The 23,864-nt window shown below is 36.7% G+C and overlaps 1 protein-coding gene across 2 annotated transcripts in view; it reads left to right on the forward strand.

The window, feature by feature from the left end:
• The window catches only part of FCHSD2 (FCH and double SH3 domains 2), a 288,812-nt gene that overhangs the window by 153,608 nt on the left and 111,340 nt on the right, over window positions 1-23,864 (forward strand). For both annotated transcript variants that reach the window (XM_059133356.1, XM_059133365.1), the window contains exons 6-8: window positions 2,987-3,120; window positions 6,849-6,903; window positions 8,181-8,309. In XM_059133356.1, the coding sequence (XP_058989339.1) occupies window positions 2,987-3,120; window positions 6,849-6,903; window positions 8,181-8,309 (318 nt within the window). The remainder of the gene's footprint in view (window positions 1-2,986; window positions 3,121-6,848; window positions 6,904-8,180; window positions 8,310-23,864) is intronic.

A 23,864-nucleotide genomic window follows, 5' to 3' on the forward strand; every position in this document is an offset into this window, starting at 1 on the left:
TTCCGTGTTATTCCTTATGCTCCACAAGTGACCTCATATGACAATTGACTCTCTCTGCTTGATTTATTTCACTCAGCATAATCTCCTCCAGACCCATCCATGTTGATACAAAAGTTGTGTCATCCTTTCTGATGGATGCATAATATTTTTTATTTTTATTCTTTTAAGTATTAAGTGGGGTACGTATTGCATGGAGCACTGGGTGTGGTGCATAAACAAGGAATCCTGGAACACTGAAAAAATAAAATAAAATTTTAAAAAAGTAATCTCTGTGCTCAAGAGCCACATGCTCTACTGACTGAGGCAGCCAGATACCCTTCATGGTATTATTTTTTAAATAAGCGGTTTGTTTATGATAAGGACTATTAAAACTAAAGACAAAGGAAGATTTTTCTGCAAGATAAAAGATTATTTTAGTATATCTACACAGCAAAATCTTATTCAGCCACAAAAAGAAATGAATTAATACATGATATAAGATAGATAAACCCTGAACACATTATACTAAGTGAAAGTCTTGGGACATATACGGCCAGATATTATTTAATTCCACTGATATGAAATGCAAGAAATTCATTGAGACAAAAATTCATTGAGACAAAAAGTAGTGGTTTCTAGGGACTAGGAGTAGGGGAAAATGGAGAGTGACTGCTAATTGGTATGGGTTTCTTTCTTTTTTGGGGGGTGGTGATGATAGTATTCTGGAGTTAAGTAGTGGTAATAGTTATACAATCTTAAGAATATACTGAAAACCACTGAATTGTATACTTTAAAATTTTCTGCTATGTGAGTTACATGTCAATTTTTAAAAGCTTACTATTTTAAGGTAAGTTTTCTCTACATAAGGACTTTAAAAACATGGTTGTCACAAAACTGGGGCACGTACTATAGTGGTTTACATGGTAAAAGATATCACTCTTTACTGTATGACTTGGGATAAATTATTTAACCTTTGTAAGTCTATTTCTTCATTTAAAAAATATATTTTATTTATTTATTTGAGAGAGAGTGCAAGAGTGCAGGTGCATGCACAAGCTGGGTATGGGACATAAGGTGAGAGAGAGAATCCCAAGCAGACTCTGTGCTGACAGTGGAGCCTGATGCAGGGCTCAATCCCATGACCCCAAGATCATAACCCAAGCTAAAATTAAGAGTCAGACACTGAACTTACTGAGCCACCCAGGCGCCCTGTATTTCCTCATCTTAAAATGGTACTAATATGAATACTTTTATCAGAGTTGTTTGGAGGAGTAAATGTGATAAAATTTATAAAGTACTATACTTACACATTTTGCCTGTGTGCGCACCCATAGGGAGTCTTCTTAAAAGTAGCAGAACACTGAGACTGTCATGATTATCCTAGGCCATACTTGGCATGAGGTTTAGTTAGAAGGACATTTGAATAGCAAACACAATTAACAAGCAGGACGGCATCCGGCACTAGTATAATTAGTTCTTCCACCAGTGTATGCCTCAGTCTGCATAGCCAACCAGTTATTCTGTTTGGTTCCTCAGGTGAAAGGTCTGGGGTAAGAGAATGAGATTCACATGTACAGGGATAGCCACTGACCCTAAAGAGACTAAAAGCTTTTATTACAACTTTATTTGTTTATTTATTACACCAGAGCTTCCAAAGTCTCTGCAAAAGACTTGTCCATATACAGGCATTATCATACTCACAGAAGCCCAAACTCAGGACTTTTCCATCAGATATTTATCTTGCATTTGTACTTTCTTCCACATTGAGGCAGTTTACCTATCAATGTTCATAAGTGGTGTTGCCACATTGTGTCTTTATCAGGTTTCTGTTGAAACACAGACCTAGAAAGTTAAGTAAGTGTCCAGTTTTCAAGCAGAGAAGAAAGAGGTGAGGCCTTTTTTAACCCTTTATTTATAGCTTGGCACTTGTTAAGTGCTAAGTAAATACGCCTTAGGGAATCCTCCAGGTTTTTTGCTTACTGTAAAGTAGTCCTTTTCTTACCACCTAACAATTTTTGGGAAACTCTAGCCTGTATGTCACATGTGTAAGTTTATTTGCACTTCATCCTTTCTGCTCCAGTGTCTTTGCTCTACTCCGTGCTGTTCATCCTGTCAATATAGTTCCTCACCAGTGTCTCTTCCTGCTTTGCTGAGTTCCTGTCAGTCTCCACCAGACTCTGTTTCAGGCTCAGAAGTGTTTCAGTTGAGGCTTCCCTGAGTTGGCCTCACCTTTGCAGTGGTCTGTTGCAAACTGGGAAGTGTTTCCCCTTTAGATATCCAGAAGAGTCCCAAAGCAATGTTACTTTGGCCCCAATGTGTTATAAGAATTTATTAATCAAACATTTATTTGTTAATCATGTCCGTTTCCATTCCCAGATGTGTATATGTATTCAAAGAACTAAGTTGGTAGTAATTTTGAGTAGTAATTGTTACATGGTACCCAGGTTTCTTGCTTCTCTCCATCTTGGATTTATGCTAGACTTGTCAGATTATACTCCTCCTTTCCCAGAGCAGAATTCTTCAGTATCCTTTGCACCATCAGTTCCCCAAACATGTAAAGATTTTATTAATATTTTGTAGCACATTAAGACTTTGGCAGCACATATACTAAAATTGGCATGTTATAGAGAAGATCAGCATGATCCCCACCCAAAGATTATGAAGTAATATAGGATTGCTTTGTTCTTTTGCCTTTAGTGTCATGGTATCTCCAACAATAAAAGCATTTTCATTGTTGCTCTTCTCCTGCCTTACCTTAAACGTCATCTTCAGCAGCACTGAGGTTATTAAGAGTTGTTAAGCAAACTGGGACACTGTTCAATACATTTCTTGAGATGGGAGTACCAGCTGTTCACTGGATTTTAATTTGCAGTTTGAAGGAGACTAAAAGTGCTGATTTTTCTCCTGGGTTTCTATCCTGAGGGCATAGTGCATAGTCCTTAGGACAAATTCATTTTTGGTAAGCCTGAAAACTAATATCATCATAATTGCACTTTGTATTTTACAGTGTGTGGACCAGTTGACAAAGATCCAAACTGAATTACAAGAGACAGTGAAAGATTTAGCTAAAGGCAAAAAGAAGTACTTTGAGACTGAACAGATGGCTCATGCAGTACGAGAGAAAGCTGACATCGAAGCAAAGTATGTGCTTTAGCATTTCTCAAAAAGTAATTATGCAAATAAATGTTATTTTTGCCAATACTTTGTTTTCTGTTAATATAGGGCATAGTCTCATTCTTAGGTTATGTTGGTTTAATCTGACCTATAAATGTTGCATACTTTCAATTTTTTCTTTTATATTGGATGATCTCATTTAAATTAGTATAGCAAAATGAGAATATTCGATCAGTTAGTTTTCATGTTAAAAATTGAATTTTGAGAAGGAAAAAGGACAAATGAACATTGTATTGAACGCTTAACAAAGCTGGTTGAAGTTGCTATGGTGTCAGAATATCCGGGTTTAGGATCCTCATTTATTTCATGTTAGACTATAAATGAGTTGTTGTTGGAAATCCCTGATTCTCAGCATGCCATTGAAGGCACCTTGGACATCTCAAATAAATAAAGAGCACTGACCTCAGTATAGAAATCCTGCCCCAGACACAGTTTCTCTCTTGTGTGAAATTCTAATATATATACTTTTTAAATGTATGCTTTAACAAATGTGTGAATTTTACTTTTAGTATATGTGAATCATAAGCCCTTTATTTTGAGAATAATTAGGAAAAGAAGGAACTGGCAATTGATAATAAAAGGGTATATAAAGTGAGCAGTACAGACTTTTGCTATCACAAGCTGAGGAAAGATAAAGTTTTTGAGAAAAAATAAACCTGTGCCATTGAATGGGACTCTAAAGAGGTCTATTAAGAAAGCTGACTCTTAACTCCTAGGCATGAAATCAGAAAGGTGATGAACATTTGTACAGACCAGTGGAGGGGGGAATTCTTTCTAATATGTTTTTATCTATAGGAAGTTAAGCAATCTCATAAGCATCTTGTGAAAATTTAGGGTTTCCTCCAAAGTTAATTCAGTACCAAGGACCGGTTGACAAATATTCCTAAAGTATTTAACATTACTGGAAAACGTATTTAATATTTTGCTATTTTAGTTTATTGTCTTTATTATTTTTCTGAGCATGCAGATATTTCCCATACTTTGGTAGAGTCAGTGTACCCATCTTTCCAATAAGATCTGAAGATTTTAGATTAGATGATCTCCTTATAGGAATTTCCTGTCATGGTGGTTTTGGGGAATTTGTTTTTTTAAAACTTTCAGGGATTCTAGAACAGAGAGTTGAGAGATTTGTTAGAGCATATATAAATACCTACTTTAGCCAAGGTCCACAGAGCAAAAATGAGGACAATTCCAAAGCAGTTCCTAAGAAGTATGGATTTGACAGGATCTAATTCACAGATGCTCATTGCAAAACACAGCCTTCTAATATGGCCCAAATTCAAAGCAGTTACATCAAATGAGACATTTTATTTCAGTGTGTAACTTTCCTGGAAAATTCATTCAACTACAGAGTAAGAAATGCCTCTTTATCTTCATTGGCTCTCTAAATGTTTATTGAATAATTATTTTGGGTATTTTGAGTACAGAGATGAGTAAGATAAACTTTGCATCCTTAAGAAATTTAAAGCCTATAATTAAAGGCAGTTGTGTTTTAAAGTAACTTTATGATTTGTTTATTCACAGTAGACTCAAATTAAGTACCTACAGTCACTTACGTAGTAACTAATAATATGTTCACTGTAGTTGTATGAAAACACTGCTTTGTAAGCATAGAAAATAAATTAATTTTGCCTAATGAGAAAGGAAACCTTTATAGAAGAAGTGATAGAGTCTTGAAGGAGATGAGAAGGAAGCTCAGGAAGGAGAAATAAGGATGGGACTATGTGTACTTTTGATAGATGGTGAGCTGTGCACATTAAGAGAGAGAATAAAGGGGCGCCTGGGTGGCTCAGTGGGTTAAAGCCTCTGCCTTCCGCTCAGGTCATGATCCCAGGGTCCTGGGATCAAGCCCCACATTGGGCTCTCTGCTCGGCAGGGAACCTGCTTCCTCCTCTCTCTCTGCCTGCTTCTCTGCCTACTTGTGATCTCTGTCTGCCAAATAAATAAATAAAATCTTTAAAAAAAAGAGAGAGAGAGAGAGAGAATAAAAAGGAAGAGGGATGCCATTTGAAAGGAAGGATGGGTTCCATTTTGGATATGTAGGTATGTAGGTTCTGAAGAGCCTGCGGGACACTGAAGTGAATAAATTTGGCAGGGAGTCATGTATCTAACTCTCAGGTGAGAATCTGGGCCTGAAGATCTCGCTTTGGGGTTAGTTGCCTATCAGATGATAGTTACAGGGATGAAATCATATATAAAATGAGAAATTGAGGTTGGGACCCTAAGGAGCATTAACATTTGGAAGTAGGTGGGGAGTGTGCAATACAATTCAATATTTATTTGTATCTTATTTATGTAGATCAGAATCTTTGAGCATTGAAACTGTATTATTTTATCTATTACTAATATCTTCTTAAGTACCACAGAAGATTTTATATGAGGATTAGCAAATGAAACAGAAAGCAGAAACTTTTAGAACCTTATATTGGAAAATCTAGGTGCAACTCAGATCATTTGGATAATGACTGCAAGAAAAAGAATTGAGAATACCCCAGTCTTTTTTAATCTTGAACAGGCTCTTTCAAATTTTGAAGTGTGTGGCTTTTTCTAGTCAAAACAAATAGGAATCTGATTAATAAAAGCAGACAGAACCCCAGGAAATACGAATATGGCAAGGCAGAAAATAATAGGAGTATCTTGGACGCTATTTTTTTTAAACAGTGGAGAAGTAGTTAGGATTCACATGTGTGCATTCCTGAATGTTTCTCTTTTGTTAGAAAGGTGATAAGCTGTGTTTGCTCTCCTCCAAACATTTGCTCTGCAGAGACTGGCTTGCTCCACCTTCCATTCCCATGGGGTCTGCAACTTTCCTTGGTATTATGGCATAGCTTCCAGCACATGCACTGAGTTCTCCCATGGCAATCACCATGACACTGCTGTCAGGACAAACATTGCAGCTTCAAAAATCACTGGTCGCTTGTGAGAGTGTTGTTATTCCTTACTGTTTGTCTGTTGACTTTCTCCTTCTGTTTATCTCTAGCTGTTTGGGTAAAACCAACGTATTTTTACTACTGATTGTTAATTATGTTTCCTTCCCAAACTGAAAGGAATTGAGGAAAATAAGGACATCAGAATGGGAGAAGATTAAATAAAATAAAATCATATAGGGCAGAGCCCAAGGACTTTCTCACTGTGTTGCAAATACTATAGTAAGAGTGGAAGGAGCACACAGGCTGGGAGCCAGACAAGAAGGACTTTACGTGGGAGAAATAATGGAATTAAGGACTTTGAAGACCTTGGGAATATCCTACTGTAGGTTGCATTGCAGGTGTTGTCACAGCCTATTGCACATGACCCTGAAAGCCTGCTAATATTTGCCTCCCCAGATTGTTTATCCCTGAGTTTCTAAACTAAGTGTGAATTTAAGTGTGTGTAATTGTATGACACTAGGAATCACCTATAGTTTGATGACTCTTGTTTATTAGGAGATACTGATATATTGTATTTGTCAAATTGTATTCTTGTCATTCAGGATATCTTAATTAAATATCCCAATTTTCTTGTTGCACTACAATACTCTTCCTGTAGTATGGGAAAATAATCATTACTCCTGGCTTTCTATTTTTTTAGTTCTCTTTTGGAATAGCATTGTGGAAAAGCATCACTGTTTTAAAATTTTGGAATTATAATACTAAAGATGTCATATGTAATTTGATAATTTTATTAAACATACTGTATTTTCTGTTTTATTATAGATCTAAACTTAGTCTTTTTCAATCAAGAATCAGTTTACAAAAAGCAAGTGTAAAGGTGAGTTTTTAAAAACTATTTCACAATTGAAAAACCTTAGTTTACTGAAAAAGAACTGGGTTTTTTGAGGGTTGAAGTCAGTTGTTTCCACCTAATTTAGAAGCATTTTAAAGTCATTAACTCGGGGAATAAGTTTCCTTCCCAGTTCATGGGAGTTTTCTGCCTAGGTGTCAGCACTTTGGGCACTGCTTGCTTCTCAAGATTGTTTTAGAGATAGGTTCTATACCTTACCTGCTTAGGTAGCCTGTTATCTAGAACTCTTAGTCCAAGAGACTTAGTCCTCGGGCTTTAGAAAATCTACAAAATTTATTTCATTCAGATTTACAGCCTTGAGCAGATGCTCTGAGCCAGATCCAAGTGAGATTTTCCTGTGGGACCGGTCAAGCTGTCGAATACCTGATAAGTAAGTTTAGTGACCCGCCTTTGGCTGTCAGGATCCCAGCCAGCATACTATTCTTTTGGCACATGAGGAATGCTGATTTTTTTAATTTTTATTTTTGAAAGATTTTATTTATTTATTTGAGAGAGAGAGTGAGAGAAAGAGAACACAAACAGAGGGGGAGAGGCAGAGGAGGAAGCAGACTCCTGAGAAGCAGGGAGCCTAATGTGGGACTCGATCCCAGGACCCTGCCATCATGACCCAAGCCGAAGGTAGACACTTAAACCAACTGAGCCACCCAGGTACCTGGAATGCTGATTTTTTTAAAAAAAGATTTTCTAACTCATAGCAGATTTACCCATGTTTTTGAGAAGTAGGTACTTAATTTGGGAACCTTTATTTTCCCATCTGAATAAAATGAGCAAAATACTTTGAAGTATTTTGAAAAGCTTTGGAAGTATGTTAAGTGTAAATAACATGTGAAAACACTCTTAGGGTGCCTGGGTGGCTCAGCGACTGCCTTTGGCTCATGTCATGATCCCAGGATCCTGGGCTCGAGCCCTGCATCAGGCTCCCTGCTCAGTGGGGAGCCTGCTTCTTCCTCTCCCTCTGCTGTTCTGCTTGCTTGTGTTCTCTTTCTCTGTCAAATAAATCAATAAAATCTTAAAAAAAAAAAAAAGGAAACACTCTCACCATGTGTAACAGTTGTAATCATTATTTAATTCCTCAATAGTGTTGAATATTTTTATATGCAAATAAATATTTCTCCACATGGTTACCTTTACTCTTGTTGGAGAGCCATTAATTGCCATTAATTGCCAGCTAAGAATGGTATCCTCATTTATCTTACAGCGCAATATCAGTTTGTATTGATTTTTTTTCTTTCACTATGTTTCAGTTAAAAGCCCGGCGATCTGAATGTAACTCTAAAGCTACCCATGCAAGGAATGATTATCTTCTTACACTAGCAGCAGCAAATGCACACCAGGATCGCTACTATCAAACAGATTTAGTTAACATTATGAAGGTAATACAGCCTTAATATCTGTGCTCATTTGTTTCGTTAGAGACAAAACAACTCGTGAGTTGACTATTCGGTAGATAGCATTGAGTCTGTAGAATAGCAGCCAGGTTTCTTGGCAGTTCTTTGAACTATACTTGATATTGTTTGGGTACTCTCTCTTTCAGGTAATTCTGAATTAATTTTTAATATAAGAAAGTATTTAAAGCCAAATCACAATAAAAAGACTAACTGCAATCGCTAGTAGTGGCAGATATTTACTGTATACTGGTTATTAATATATAAGATCCAGAATAAGATTTTTTTAAGGCTTAGATTTTTAAAATTTTATAATTTTACTTTTAATTAATAGGTAAACTTGTATGTTGATGTTTTATGATTTTGAGGTACCCATGAGAAGAAGAGAAAATGTCTGGTAATTATATGAAGATGTCTCTACCCTAGGTAGCGCTCTGAAATGTAGATAGATTGTATTATACTTTATTGTGTACTCAAACTCAATTTGGTCTTTCCCTGTTTATACATGTATTTGTTTCTTTCACTTCCAATGAAGTAAAAGAAAAGGGGCAGAGAAGAAAATCTTTTTTAAACTTCTTCCAGATTTCACCTGTCACTGCATAGAGTGTATCTCATTTTCTCCTGTCTTCTTAAGGACCCAAACATTTGATTATTCTGTTTTTCTCTTATATTTTCAACCCATGCTTTTCAAATATTGTTTTTAATGACTATTGAAACACATTAATTGAATTGCTTGCTTTATAGATCAGAATCTTTGAGAAAGGGGATGCAACAGGAGTGGGTGATCTTTTCTTCTACAGGGCCTCTGGGAAAGAGATAAACTCTGTCTAGAAACTGTAAGTTCTTTCCTTGAAAGTAGACAGGACATTTCCTGATACCTTCAGGGAAAAATGGGAGTCATAGAGTCAAACTGGGCTAAGAAGTATCCAGTTGCAAAATGTTTTCTTCCCTTTCTGTTCATTGCCTGAATTCCCCTTTTCCTAGCTTCTGTCCTGTTTTGAATTCCACTGGTTAGAACATGGGTGGTAAGAGAGACAAGGGATTGTTTTGAAATCCCAGATGAGAGCTCTGTTTACATTTCCCAATAAAATGTTAGACCTAGAGGTTTAGGCATTTTAGTATCTTATTAGGTGTACATAGCCCTTCAGATTTACAAGAAGCAACTGGAGACTTGACCTCCCATTTTACCATGCTTTCTCTAGGGAAATATATATGTCTACTCAGTCTTAGAGAACCCATTTATTAAAGAAGATACTCAGTACAGTTTACATTTAAAGTTGTGATTCCCTGTATACTGCCCACTTTTAAAGCTGTTAACTATATATTTCCCCTTTGAATACTTTAAAATGAACATACTGGTTAAGCAGCAGCAAGAATAAAATCTTTATGTTTTTTAAATTGAATCCTCAGGCTAAAAGACCTCTTTCTTGAAACCCTGTGGCCTTTGATAAACTGGGAAAGGTACAGTATTATTTTTGGGGGGTGTATCTTCTGCCCAATACAAAGAGGAAGTTAATGGGCCTGGCCAGCTCTCAGATTATATATCTTTGAACTTGCTTTGAAGTCCTAATGCAGATATTTGATCAGCATTGGTTAGGTTATGCTTCAGATTACTCATTTCAATCGACATTGTAAGTTACTGGAATGATAAAAATAGAGGCTGGAGTCCTCTTTTGTCCCTTAAAAATAGACAGATATATTCTCATAGACAGATATATTCTCAGTTTTCATGTTGTGTATGTGTGAATTCATTTTCTTCCTCATGTTAACGCTGTAGTCTGCAGTATTTGAAAACTGTCATCAGTCATATTGTCAGCTGCTGAGTGAGTTTCTATCATTGAATTGACAGTGGCCCTTAGTACCTTTCTTAGAAAAGTCTTGTTTTCTGAATTGTTGTTAAGGTTATGATGCCCTAGCTAGGATCTTTTTAAACAAATTCTATGGATACTTTTGAGGCAGGAGGTTTGATTCTTGGGTTTAATCATAAACATTTAATAGTCACTTACAATGTGGTAGATACTGGACTACACTTTGGGAAGAAGCAGAGATGAGAAAGACACTCTTTATCTTCAAAGAGCTCAGTCCGGTGGAAGAAAGAAAAATATATAGAAATGATTACAAATTAGAACAATGAAGCCCTGCATCGGGCTCTCTGCTCAATAGGGAGCTTGCTTCTTACTCTCTCTCTCTGCCTGCCTCTCTGCCTACTTGTGAGTTCTGTCTGTCAAATAAATAAATAAAATCTTAAAAAATAATGAAATTACTTATTGGTGGAAGACCATAATTAGTAATATTAACAACTATTGCTTTTTTTCCTTTGATTGCTCAGTATTACTCTGGCATTATCCTAATCATTTTAGGCATATTATCCTTTATCATTTTTTTCTTTATCTTAGTTAGAATTCATAGTTCATTATTTAAATACCATTCTAGCCTATAAATGGAATGAAATGAAATTCCAACCCAGGATGAACCCAGATAACCTCTTTCTTTGTACCTGAATCCAAGTAGCCAAGTACTACTGAAAACAGTCTTTAAAAAGAACACATTTATGTTCATAAATTAATGTGGAATCAGTCTCAAGTGGACCCTGAGCATTTGGGTCCATTTGGTCATTTCCTTGGTTGACACCCTAATATTTTTAACATTTCTTTCAACTTTTTTCCATCTCAAACCTCGAATTTACCTCTTCTCTTTCACACTTAGCAAGTGGTCTTTCTTCCTAATTTACGGAGAATACAAGCCACTAAAAGGGAACTCCATTATTTTCCCATTACCTGCCTTCATGTGTGTTCAAGATTCCTCCAAGGAACCTCAACAACAGAGTTGTTTCTCCTGTCTAAAGATGATCCTTTCACCTTGGTTTTGGATAAAGCCTTTTCAGGATCAAAACAACTATTCTATTTTCTTACATATCTTGGACATTGTATTCTTAGGTTAAAAGTGTAGAAGAAAAAAAAATGCTGGAGAGTGAGAGCGAAGTAACTGTTTGGTGTCCAGCATGGCCAGGTGCTGTCTAGGTACTTTAAATACCTTCTTTCGTTTAGTGTTCTTAACATCTTTCGAGCTAAATATCATTATCCCTGTTCTGCAAATCATATAGCAGAGCCGTCAGTGAGGTTCAGTGAATGTGTATATATTCAGGACTTAAAGTCTCTGTGACTTCAGAGCCTGTGTTCTTTACTAGATACCACACTGTTTCCTACATTGCATTCCAATCTTCTTTTTTTTTTTTTTTAGCTTTATACATTATTTTATTTTTTGTGTGTTTATCTTTTTATTTTCTTTAATTTTTTAAAAAGTTTTATTTTTTTTTCAGTGTTCCAAAATTCATTGTTTATGCACCACATCCAGTGCTCCATGCAGTACATGCCCTCCATAAGACCCACCACCAGGCTCATCCAACCTTCCACCCTCCTCCCCTCCAAAACCCTTGGTTTGTTTCCCAGAGTCCACAGTCTCTCATGTTTGTCTCCCCCTCCGATTTCCCCTCTCCATCTGCCCATGTCCTCCGTGTTTTTCCTTATGCTTCACAAGTAAGTGAAACCATATGATACTTTACTCTCTCTGCTTGACTTTTTTCACTCAGCATAATCTCTTCAGTCCCGACCATGTTGATAAAAAAGTTGGGTATTCATCCTTTCTCATGGAGGCATAATACTCCACTGTATATATCGACCATATCTTCTTTATCCATTCATCTGTTGAAGGAAGGGCATCTTGGCTCTTTCCAAAGTTTGGCAACTGTGGCCACTGCTGCTATGAACATTGGGGTACAGATGGCCCTTCTTTTCACTACATCTGTATTTGGGATAAATACCCAGTGGTGCAATTGCAGGGTCATAGGGAAGCTCTATTTATAGTTTCTTGAGGAATCTCCACACTGTTTTCCAAAGTGGCTGCAACAACTTGCATTCCCACCAACAATGTAAGAGGTTTCCCCTTTCTCCACATCCTCTCCAACACATATTGTTTACTGTCTTGTTGATTTTGGCCATTCTAACTGGTGTCAGGTGGTATCTCAATATGGTTTTGATTGAGTCTCCCTGATAGCTACTGATGATGAACATTTTTTCATGTGTCTGTTAGCCATTTGCATGTCTTCTTTGGAGAAGTGTTGGTTCATGTCTTCCCCCATTTTTTGACGTGATTATCTGTTTTGTGTGTGTTGAGTTTGTGGAGTTCTTGATAGATCTTGGATATCAGCCCTTTGTCTATAGTGTCATTTGCTAATATCTTCTCCCATTCTGTGGGTTGCCTCTTTGTTTTGTTGTTTGTTTCCTTTGCTGTGCAGAAGCTTTGGATTTTGATGAAGTCCCAAAAGTTCATTTTTGCTTTTGTTTCCTTTGCCTTTGGAGACATGGCTTGAAAAAAGTTGCTGCTGGGGCGCCTGGGTGGCTCAGTGGGTTAAGCCTCTGCCTTCGGCTCAGGTCATGATCCCAGGGTCCTGGGATCGAGTCCCGCATCGGGCTCTCTGCTCAGCAGGGGGCCTGCTTCCCTTCCTTTCTCTCTGCCTGCCTCTCTGCCTACTTGTGATCTCTCTCTGTCAAATAAATAAATAAAATCTTTTTTTAAAAATTTAAAAAAAAAAGTTGCTGTGGCTGATGTTGAAGAGGTTACTGCCTATGTCCTCCTCTAGGATTCTGAAGGATTCCTGCTTCATGTTGAGGTCTATTATCCATTTCAAGTTTATCTTTGTGTATGGTACAAGAGAATGGTCGTTTCATTCTTCTACACATAGCTGTTCAATTATCCCAACACCTTTTATTGAAGAGACTTTGTCTTTTTCCCACTGTGTATTTTTTCCTGCTTTGTTGAAGATTATTTGACCATAGAGTTGAGGGTCCATATCTGGGCTCTCTGCTCTGTTCCACTGGTCTATCAGTCCCATGCTGTCTTGGTGATCACAGCTTTGTAGTAAAACTTGATATGGGGCAAATATTTATGCCCCCAATACGGGCACAGCCAACTACATAAGACAACTGTTAATCAAGATAAAGGGTCATATTGATATGAATACATTAATAGTAGGGGATCTTAACATGCCATTCTCAGTAATAGATCATCCAAGCAGAAAATCAATAAAGAAACAAGAGCATTGAATGACACATTGGATCAGATGGACCTCATAGATATATACAGAATATTCCACCCTAAAACAACAGAATACTCATTCTTCTCAAGTGCACATGGAACTTTCTCCAGAGTAGACCACATACTGGGTCACAAATCAGTGAGAGTGAGATTATTCCCTGCATATTCTTAGACCACAATGCTTTGAAACTGGAACTCAACTACAAGAAAAAGTTTGTAAGGAATTCAAACACTTGGAATTTTAAGACCACCCTGCTTAAGAATGTTTGGATCAACCAAGAAATCAAAGAAGAGCTTAAACAATTCATGGAAACCAATGAGAATGAAGACAGTTTGGTCCAAAACCTATGGAATACAACAAAGGCAGTCCTAAGGGGGAAATACATAGCAATCCAAGCCTCACTCAAAAAAATTGAAAAATCCAGAATACACCAGCTCTCTTTATACCTTAAAGAACTGGAAAATCAAAAATTAAGCCAACCCCACAAACAAGAAGGAAATAATCAAGATTAGAGCAGAGATCAATAAAATAGAAACTAGAGATACAGTAGAACACATCAATGAAACTAGAAGCTGGTTTTTGGAAAGAATCAATAAGATCAATAAACCACTGGCCAAACTAATCCAAAAGAAAAGAGAGAGGACCCAAATTAATAAAATTATGAGTGAAAAGGGAAAGATCGGGGCGCCTGGGTGGCTCAGTGGGTTAAGCTTCTACCTTTGGCTCAGGTCATGATCCCAGGGGCCTGGGATCGAGTCCCGCATAGGGCTCTCTGCTCAGCAGGGAGCCTGCTTCTCCTCATCTCTCTCTCTGTCTGTCTCTCTGCCTATTTGTGATCTCTCTCTCTGTCAAATAAAAAAATAAAATCTTAAAAAAAAAGAAAAGGGAAAGATCATGACTAACACCAAGGAAATAGAAAAAAATCATCAGAAATTACTATCAACAGTTACATTCCAGTAAGTTAAGCAACCTAGGTGAAATGAATGCATTACTGGAAACCTATAAACTTCCAAAACTGAGTCAGGAAGAAATTGACAACCTGAGTAGACCAATATCTAGTAATGAGATTGAAGCAGTGACCAAAAACCTCCAAAAACAAGAGCCCAGGACCTGATGGATTCCCTGGAGAATTCTACCAGACATTCAGAGAAATAATATCTATTCTCCTGAAGCTGTTTCAAGAAGTAGAAACAGAAGGAAAACTTCCAGACTCTTTTTATGAAGCCAGCATTACTCTGATTCCCAAACCAGGCAAAGACTCCACCAAAAAGGAAAATTTCAGACCAATATCCCTGATGAATATGGATGCCAAGATTCTCAACAAGATCCTAGCTAAGAGGATCCAACAGTACATTAAAAAGATTATCCACCATGACCAGGTAGGATTTATCTATGGGATACAAGGGTGGTTCAACATTCACAAATCAGTGTAATAGAACAAATCAATAAGAGAAGAGAGAAGAACCACACGGTCCTCTCAATTGATGCAGAAAAAACATTTGACAAGATACAGCATCCATTCCTGATTAAAACGCTTCAAAGTATAGGAATAGAGGGAACATTCTTCCTCAACTTCATAAAATCTATCTATGAGAAACCCACAGCAAATATCACTCTCAATGGGGAAAAGCTGACAGCCTTCTCTTCTGGCTGCTGGGAAGTAAGGTAGTTTGTTTCTCAAAATTCCTTTTTTTGTAGCATATTTTTGTATCATAAATTTCAAAAATATCGTAAACTAATATTTTATAAGCTTGGTAGTATATTCTTAGTAGTTTGGATAGGGAAGGATGAAACACAGTGCATCAAAGTAGAAAAGGGAAGGAATGTCCAGCTAATGAGAATTTGGAAAGTTTAATAATACTAGGACAAGATGATAATTGGGCAAAGTGATAAAATTAAACATCATCTTTCTATGTGAAATAAATCTAGAAAATATAATATGGCATATCTTTTGCAGATACTTGTTTTGGTTAAGTGAGGAGAAAGTCATTATTGGTAACCAAGTCCCTTACTCATATGGCTTTTCCAGTTAACCTCTAATTATTCTGAGAGTTTTCCTAATTCACATGTGGGATTATGGAACTCCTTTTTTTTTTTTTTTTTAAAGTCAAGACTCTTTTGGTTTCCCTGCCGAATAATTCTCTAGCTGTTGTACTTCTCTTTCACCCAGTGTTTGTTCACTTTATAAATTATCATGGAAGCTCCACATCTCTGCTTCTATTACTTTGCATCCTCTTTCTTTATGTCCTCTTTCTTAGAGTAATCATTTGGCCCAATTTTTATGAATATTCTATCAATCCCAATTCTATGTGTTAACCTTACCCTTACTATTATCCATGGTTTGCCTTTCCATCAGTGGCTGCAATTTTCTAAACTGGAGGCAGCTCTTTGTTCCCTTGAGTAAGTGCCCCGTTTCAGATGACAACTGCTATCAATCTGTCCTCCAGAGCGCTAAAGCTGCACCGTGCAGTATGGTAGTCCTTAGGTACATGCGACTGTTTTAAATAATTAAAAATAAGTAAAATCTTAAATTCTGTTCTGTACTCATAATACCCACATTTCAAGTGCTCCAGAGCCTCATGTGGCTAGTGGTCACATACTGCATAGTAGATATAGCATATTTCCATCATCATGGAAAGTTCTGTTGGACGGCAATGCTCTAAAGGCTATTTAGTTTTTACTTATTTTCCTTCCATCCTTCTTTCTCTGGCTATCATCAGATCTGCTGATCATTTTTCTCAGTAACTATGACCATGATTATATATGTTATTTCAGAATTAATTGCTCCTTCGTTTGCACTCTATACTTGGAAATAAAATAGGGGTTGGCAAACATTTTCTGTAAAGTGCCTAATAGTAAATATTTTAGGTTTCTCTCTCACAACCATTCAGCCCTGACCTTGTCATTGACAACATGTAAACAAATGAATGGTTGGGTTCCAGTAAAACTTTATTTACAAAAATGGGTGTTGAGCTGGATTTGATTCACAGGCCTTAGTTGCCGATCCTTGGTATAGGACTTGAAACTGAATATGAAATTTTCAAATTAAGTACATTCAAAGGTTGATAAATACCCATTAACTCACCACTCAACTTTAGAAATATCTCCTGGTGTTCTTCTGCAAGAAGTCCTTAAACAAATATACCTAGGAGTGGTGTGTTCCAGCCACTTTACCGAAGAGTGTCAGATTGTGTTACAGCTCCTTTTATTATATATTTTAACATTGTTTGCATGTCATGTTAAACTCAGCACATATTTCAGTGTGTACTGGTGATAGGCATTTGGGGATTCAGAGGTGAATTAGACATGATCCATAGTCACTGAGCCAGCAATAAGGCTATAATTCTCCGGAGCAAAGGGCTTAAGACCTATGAGGTGGTAGATCTTTCCCTTGCTTTATTGGTTATGTTATACTTGGCTTCCTGTGACACAGAAGGAGAAAATCAGAATGCTTCTTGCCCATTTTTTAAAGCAAAAATTGCCCAAAATTATAAAGCGGTAATTTAAAAATATTTTTAGCATTTGAACAACTGCTACAGACTCCTGCATGGAATCCTTATATACAAAGCAGATGAAAGGAGACCGTTTGGTTAAAACTTGTGAGGCTGTTTCCCCTTTGTATGTTTTCTCCATTCCCTCTACCTGTGTATGTCGTCTTCTACTTACTTTGGGTTTGTGAGATATTACACTGAATACCAGGGCTTCTTGAAATAAAATTTGGAAACTGTTCTAAGATAGGATTTTCCAACTAGTAAATTTTTTATAGAATTCTAAGCTTTACCTAGGTGATTTCCTTGCTAGACGTTTTCAAAGTAATGTTTTAAAAATGTAAATCATGGGTGCCTGAGTGGCTCAGTTGGTTAAGCATCTGCCTTCAGCTCAGGTCATGATCCTGGAGTCCCGCGATCAAGTTCCATATTCAGCTCCCTGCTCAGCAGGGAGTCTGCTTCTGCTGACCTCTCTCCTCTCATGTTCTCTCTCATTCTCTCTCTCTCTCTCTCCCTCCCTCTCAAATAAATGAATAAAATCTTTTAAAAAATGTAAATCAGATCATGATAATCTACTGCTCACATCCTCTAGTGACAACTGAATATTCTGAATATTCTGGCTTAAGGACTTATCCTGGGGGGTGCCTGGGTGGCTCAGTGGGTTAAGCCTCTGCCTTCAGCTCAGGTCATGATCTCAGGGTCCTGGGGTCGAGTCCCACATTGGGCTCTCTGCTCAGCAGGAAGCCTACTTCTCCTCTCTCTTTGCCTGCCTCTCTGCCTACCTGTGATCTCTGTCTGTCAAATAAATAAATAAATAAAATCTTTGGAACAACAACAACAAAACTTTAAGGACTTATCCTGGGCTGGAGAATCAACAATAAATGAGGAGTTCTAAAGCAGAGAATACATAAAACTACTTATGGGAGTAGTGTATAAGGTGACAAGAGGCAAAAGGAGAAAACTTAAATTGGCTCTTTAGAGTCAACTTTATTAAGTTATAATTAATATAAAATAAAATGCATCTATTTTAAGTATAGTGTTGGTTGAGTGTTGACACACATATAAATATCCATGGAATTGCTGTCTTAATCATAATATATAGAATATTTCTGTCCCCAAAACTTCTCTCTTGTTCCTTTGCAGTTATATTTAGTTTATATCACTATGTAGTAAATCAGCCCAAACTTAGAGACTTTAAATTATCTCCATCTACTATTTCACAGTTTTTTAGTTTAAAAACCCAGGTGGGCTGAGCTGGGTCCTCTGCTTAGGATCTTACAAAGGCAGAACCTTGATTTTGATTTTGCCTGGACTGAGTTCTTCTCTGGAGTCTCTTGAGAGACTCTATTCCCAGGGTCATTCAGGTTGTTGACTTAAGTCCTTTTTTGCTTGATGGCTATAGGCTGAAAGTCACTCGGGTTGCTTTCAGGGCCATTCCACATGACTCCCTTTATCTCCCAACCAGCGCGTAAACTCTTGTTCATGTTTTCAATCTCTGACTTTCTCTTTTGCTACTAACCAGAGAAAATTTGGGGCTTTTAAAGGGCTCCTGTGATGAAATTAGGTCTACCAGATAATCTCTCTATTGCCATATAACATAACATTATCATAAGAATAATATTGCATTGTTCATTAATTTTTTCCACCCTCAGATTATGTAATGACAAGTGTTGTTGGGATCGTTTTATAATTCTGCTTCCCTCCGTAGTCCTGTATTTATTTTGTTAAATTTATTACTAAGTATGTCAATGTTACTTATAACCATTATGTTTTCATTTCATCTGTCAATTCTTTTTATTAATATATAGAAATACAGTTGATTTTCATATATTGACTTATGGCAGTTACTATGTTACTCTGCATAACAGATTACTGAAAAGCTTAGTGGCTTTAAACAACACAGGTATTTATTTTTCCCTTGAATCTATACTTTGGACAGAGCTCAGTGAGGATAACTTATCTCTGTACCATTCCACATCAGCTAGAGCAGCTTAAAGGCTAGCAGCTGAATTCTTCTGAGAGTGTGCTTTCTCCCATGTTTAGTGCTTGGTGTTCCATGTTGGCTGAGACTCTGGGGGGCTGTCAGCTGGAGTTTCTGCACATGGCTTCTCTGTGTTGCCTGGGCTTCTTCTCCGTGTTGGGTTCCAAAGACAAATTATGTGAGGAAGGGAAGGAGGCTGGCCAGGCAATATTGCCTTTTATGAAATAGTCTCAAAGGTCATAGAATTTCTTTTCTGCATTCCGTTCGTCAAAGCAGTTACAAGGTTCAACCCAAGATCAAGAGGGTTGTTGGGATAGATTCTGCTTCTTAGTGCAGTATGGCAAAGTTATGGAAGAAGAGGTGGCACCAGAAATATTGCTCTGACTGTATTTTGGCAAATGCAATCTGCTACATGACCTTTTATCCTGCAGTCTTCCTCAATTCACTTATTCTAGTAGCTTTTTTTGTGGATTCTTTACAGTTTTAAATAACCATGATCATGTCATGGTTTATTTCTGCCTTTTTTCTTAAAGATTTTATTTATTGCGAGAGAGAGAGAGAGAGAGAATGCACGCACACAGGCAAGGAAGGGACAGAGGGAGAGGGAAAAGCAGACTCCCCGCTGAGCAGAGAGCCCAATGCAGGGCTCCATCTCAACACCCTGGGACCATGACCTGAGCCATGGGCAAATGCTTATCCACCTGAGCCACCCAGGCACACCCATTTCTGTATTTCTAATCTAGAAATCTTTTTATTTCTTGCCTTATTCTATTGACTAGGATCCTTAGTACAGTGGTGAATAGAAGTGGTTCGAGTTGATATCCTTGTCTTTTTCTGAGATCTTTTGGGGAAAGTAAAAAACCAACTTTTGAAGAATTATTTTGGTAAAATACACAAAACATTAAATTCTCCATTTTATTTTTTTATTTTTTTTTTAAGATTTTATTTCTTTATTTGACAGAGATCACAAGTGGGCAGAGAGGCAAGCAGAGAGAGAGAGAGGAGGAAGTAGGCTCCCAGCTGAGCAGAGAGCTGGACTCAGGGCTCTATCTCAGGACTCTGGGATCATGACCTGAGCCGAAGGCAGAGACTTGAACCCACTGAGCCACCCAGGTGCCCCTAAATTCTCCATTTTAACCATTTCCTTTTTTTTTCTTTTCAATTCCAGTTTCATTAGCATATCGTGTTATATTAGTTTCAGGTGTACAATATAATGATTCAACAATTCTATACATTAGTCAGTGTTCATCATGATAGGTGCACTCTTAATTTTCTTTATCTCCTCTCTGGTAACCATCAGTTTGTTCTCTATAGTTAAAAGTTTGTTTTTTGGTTAGTCTCTTTTTTTCTTTGTTTTGTTTCTTAAATTCCCCATATGAATGAAATTGTATGGTATTTGTCTTTCTCTGACTTACTTCACTTCACATTATCCATGTTGTTGCAAATGGCAATATATCATTCTTTTTGTGGCTGAGTATATTCCATTGTGTATGTTTACCACATCAATCAGTGGATGCGTGGCTGCTTCCATAATTCGACTATTGTAAGTAATGCTGCAGTAAACATAGGGGTGCATATATCTCTTCAAATTAGTGTTTTCGTATTCTTTGGATAAATACCCAGTAGTGGAATTAATGAATCATATGGTAATTTTGTTTTTAATTTTTTGAAGAACCTTCACGCTGTTTTCTACAGTGGCTACACCGGTTTGCATTCCAACCTTCAGTAAATGAGGGTTATTTTTCCTCCACATCTTCACCAATACTTGTTGTTTCTTATGTTTTTGATGTTAGCCATTCTGACAGGTATGAAGTGATACCTCATTGTGGTTTTGATTTGCATTTCCCTGATGATCAGTGATACTGAGCATCTTTTCATGTGTCTGTTGGACATCTCTATGTATTCTTTGGAAAAATGTCTCTTCATGTCTTTGCCCATTTTTAAATTGGATTATTTGGGTTTTTTATGTTGTGTAAGTTCTTTATATATTCTGGATGCTGACCCTTTGTCAGGTCATTTGCAAATATCTCCTCCTGTTCAGCAGGTTTTCTTTTAGTTCTTTTGACTGTTTCTTTGCTGTTCAAAAGCTTTTTATTTTGATGTACTCTGTGTAGTTTATTTTTGCTTTTGTTTCCATGCTTCAGGAGACATATCTAGAAAAATGTTGCTGCTACTAATATCAGAGAGGTTACCACCTGTTCTCTTCTAGGATTTTTATGGTTTTCTGCCTCACATTTAGGTCTTTAATGCATTTTGAGGTTATTTTTGTGTATGGTGTAAGAAAGTGGTCCAATTTCATTCTTTTGCAAGGGGCTGTCCATTTTTCCCTGTGCCATTTGTTAAAGAAACTTTTACCCACTGCATATTCTTGCCTCCTTTGTCAAAGATTAATTGATTAATTAATCATGGGTTTATTTCTAGATTTTCCATTTTGTTCCATTGATCTATGTGTCGCTTTTTGTGCCAATGCCATATTGTTTTGGTTACTACACCTTTGAAGTGTATATTCAAATCTGAGATTGTAATACTTCCACTTTTGTTCTTTTTCAAGACTACTTGGGCTATTGTGACCTTTTGTGTTTCCATAAAAATTTTAGGATTGTTTGTTCTAGTTCTGTGAAAAATGCTATTAGTATTTTGATAGGGATTATTTTTAAGATTTTATTTACTTGAGAGAGAGAGAGAACATGAGCAGGGGGAGGGGCAGAAAGAAAGGGAGAAGGATACTCCCCACTGAGCAAAAGCACTACATGGGGCTCAGTGCCAGGACCTTGAGATCGTGATCTGAGCCAAAGTCAGACGCTTAACTGACTGAGCCACCCATGTGCCCCGTGACAGGGATTGCATTAGATCTGTAGATTGCTTAGTATGGACAATCAATCTGTAGATTAATGGTATGGACATTTTAACAATGTTTGTTCTTCCAATCCATAGCATATAATATCTTTCCATTTGTTTGTGTCATCTTCAGTTTCTTTCATTGTTGTTTTATAGTTTCTAAAGTATAGGTCTTTTTACATCTGTGGTTAAGTTTATTCCTAGGTATTTTATGATGTTTGGTGCAGTTGTAAATGGGATTATTTTCTTAATTTTCTCTTTCTGCTTCTTCATTATTAGTGTATAGAAATGCAGTGGTTTTCTGTATTTTGATTTTGTATCTTGTGACCTTACTGAATTCATTTATCAGTCTAGTAGTCTTATGGTGGAGTCTTTAGGGTATTTTATATATAGTATCATGTCATCTACAAATAGTGAAAGTTTTACTTCTTCCTTACCAATTTGGATGCCTTTTATTCCTTTTTCTTGTTTGATTGCTGTGGCTAGGACTTCCAGTACTTAGTTGAATAAAAGTGGTGAGAAGAGACATCCTTGTCTTATTTCTGATCTTCGGGGAAAAGGTTTCAGTTTTTCATCATTGAGTATGATATTAGCTGTGGGTTTTTCATATTTGACCCTTACTATATTAGAGGTTTGTTCCCTCTAAACCTACTTTGTTGGCAGTTTTTATTACAAATGGAAATTCTATGTCAGATGCTTTTTCTGCATCTGTTGAAATTATCATACGGTTTTTATTCTTTTTCTTGTTGATGTATCATGTTGATTGATTTGTGAATGTTGAACCACCTTTGCCCCTCAGGAATAAATCTCACCTGATCATGGTAATGATTTTTTTTTAATGTATTTTTGGATTTGGTTTGCTAATATTTTGTTGAGGATTTTTGCATCTATGTTCTTCATAGATATTGACCTGTAGTTCTCTTTTTTTGTGGTGTCTTTATCTGGTCTTAGTATCAGGGTGATGTTGGTCTCCTAGACTGAATTTGAAAGCTTTTCTTCCTCTTCTATTTTTTGGACTATTTTGAGAAGAATAGGTATTAACTTGTCTTAAATGTTTGGCAGAATTCACCTGTGAAGCTGTTTGTTCCTGGAGTTTTGTTCCTTGGGAGTTTTTTTGATTCCTGATTCAATTTTGTTGATGGTAATCAGTCTGTTCAAGTTTTCTATTTCTTCCTGATTCCATTTTGGGAGGTTATATGTTTTTAGGAACTTACCCATTTCTTCTAGGTTGTCCAATATGTTGGCATATAAGTTTTCATAATATTCTTATGTACTCCTTTGTATTTCTGTGGTGTTGGTTGTTATTTCTCATGTTTCGTTTCTCATTTTGTTTATTTGAGTCTCCTCTCTCTCTCTCTCTCTCTCTCTTTTTTTTTTTTTTTTGATGAGTCTAGCTAAAGGTTATCAATTTTTTTGATCTTTTCAAAGAACCAGCTCCTGGTTTCATTGATCTCTTTTCTTCTTTTTTACTTCTATTTTGTTTATTTCTGCTCTCTTCTGTATTATTTTCTTCCTTCTACCGGTTATGGGTTTTGTTCTTTTTTAGCTCTTTTATGTGTAAAATTGGGTTGTTTATTTGAGATTTTTTTTTTTTTTTTTTTGCTTCTTGGGATAGGCCTGTATTGCTATAAACTTCCCTCATAGAATAGCCATTACTGCATCCCAAAGGTTTGGACCATTGTGCTTTCATTTTCATTTTTCTCTGTGTATTTTTTTATTTCCTCTTTGATTTCTTGATTGACCCATTCATCGTTTAGCAGCATATTATTTAACATCCATGTATTCTTGTTCTTTCCAGATTTTTTTCTTGTGGACTTCTCATTTCATAGTGTTGTGGCCAGAAAAGATGAATGATAAGACTTTAATCTCTTTGAATTTCTTGAGACTTATTTTGTGCACTAAAATGTGATCCGTTCTGGAGAGTGTGCCATGTGCACTTGAATGTATATTCTGCTGTTTTAGATGGAATGTTCTGTGTATATCTGTTAGAACCATCTAGTCCAATGTGTCATTCAGAGCCACTTTTTCCTTACTGATTTTCTGTTTGGATGATCTATCCATTGATGTAAGTGGGGTGTTAAAGTCCCCTACGGTTACTGTATTACTATCATTTACTTCCTTTATATTTGTTATTAACTGCT

The sequence above is a fragment of the Mustela lutreola genome, chromosome 1 (genome assembly GCF_030435805.1).
Source record: "Mustela lutreola isolate mMusLut2 chromosome 1, mMusLut2.pri, whole genome shotgun sequence".
NCBI classification, from domain to species: domain Eukaryota; kingdom Metazoa; phylum Chordata; class Mammalia; order Carnivora; family Mustelidae; genus Mustela; species Mustela lutreola.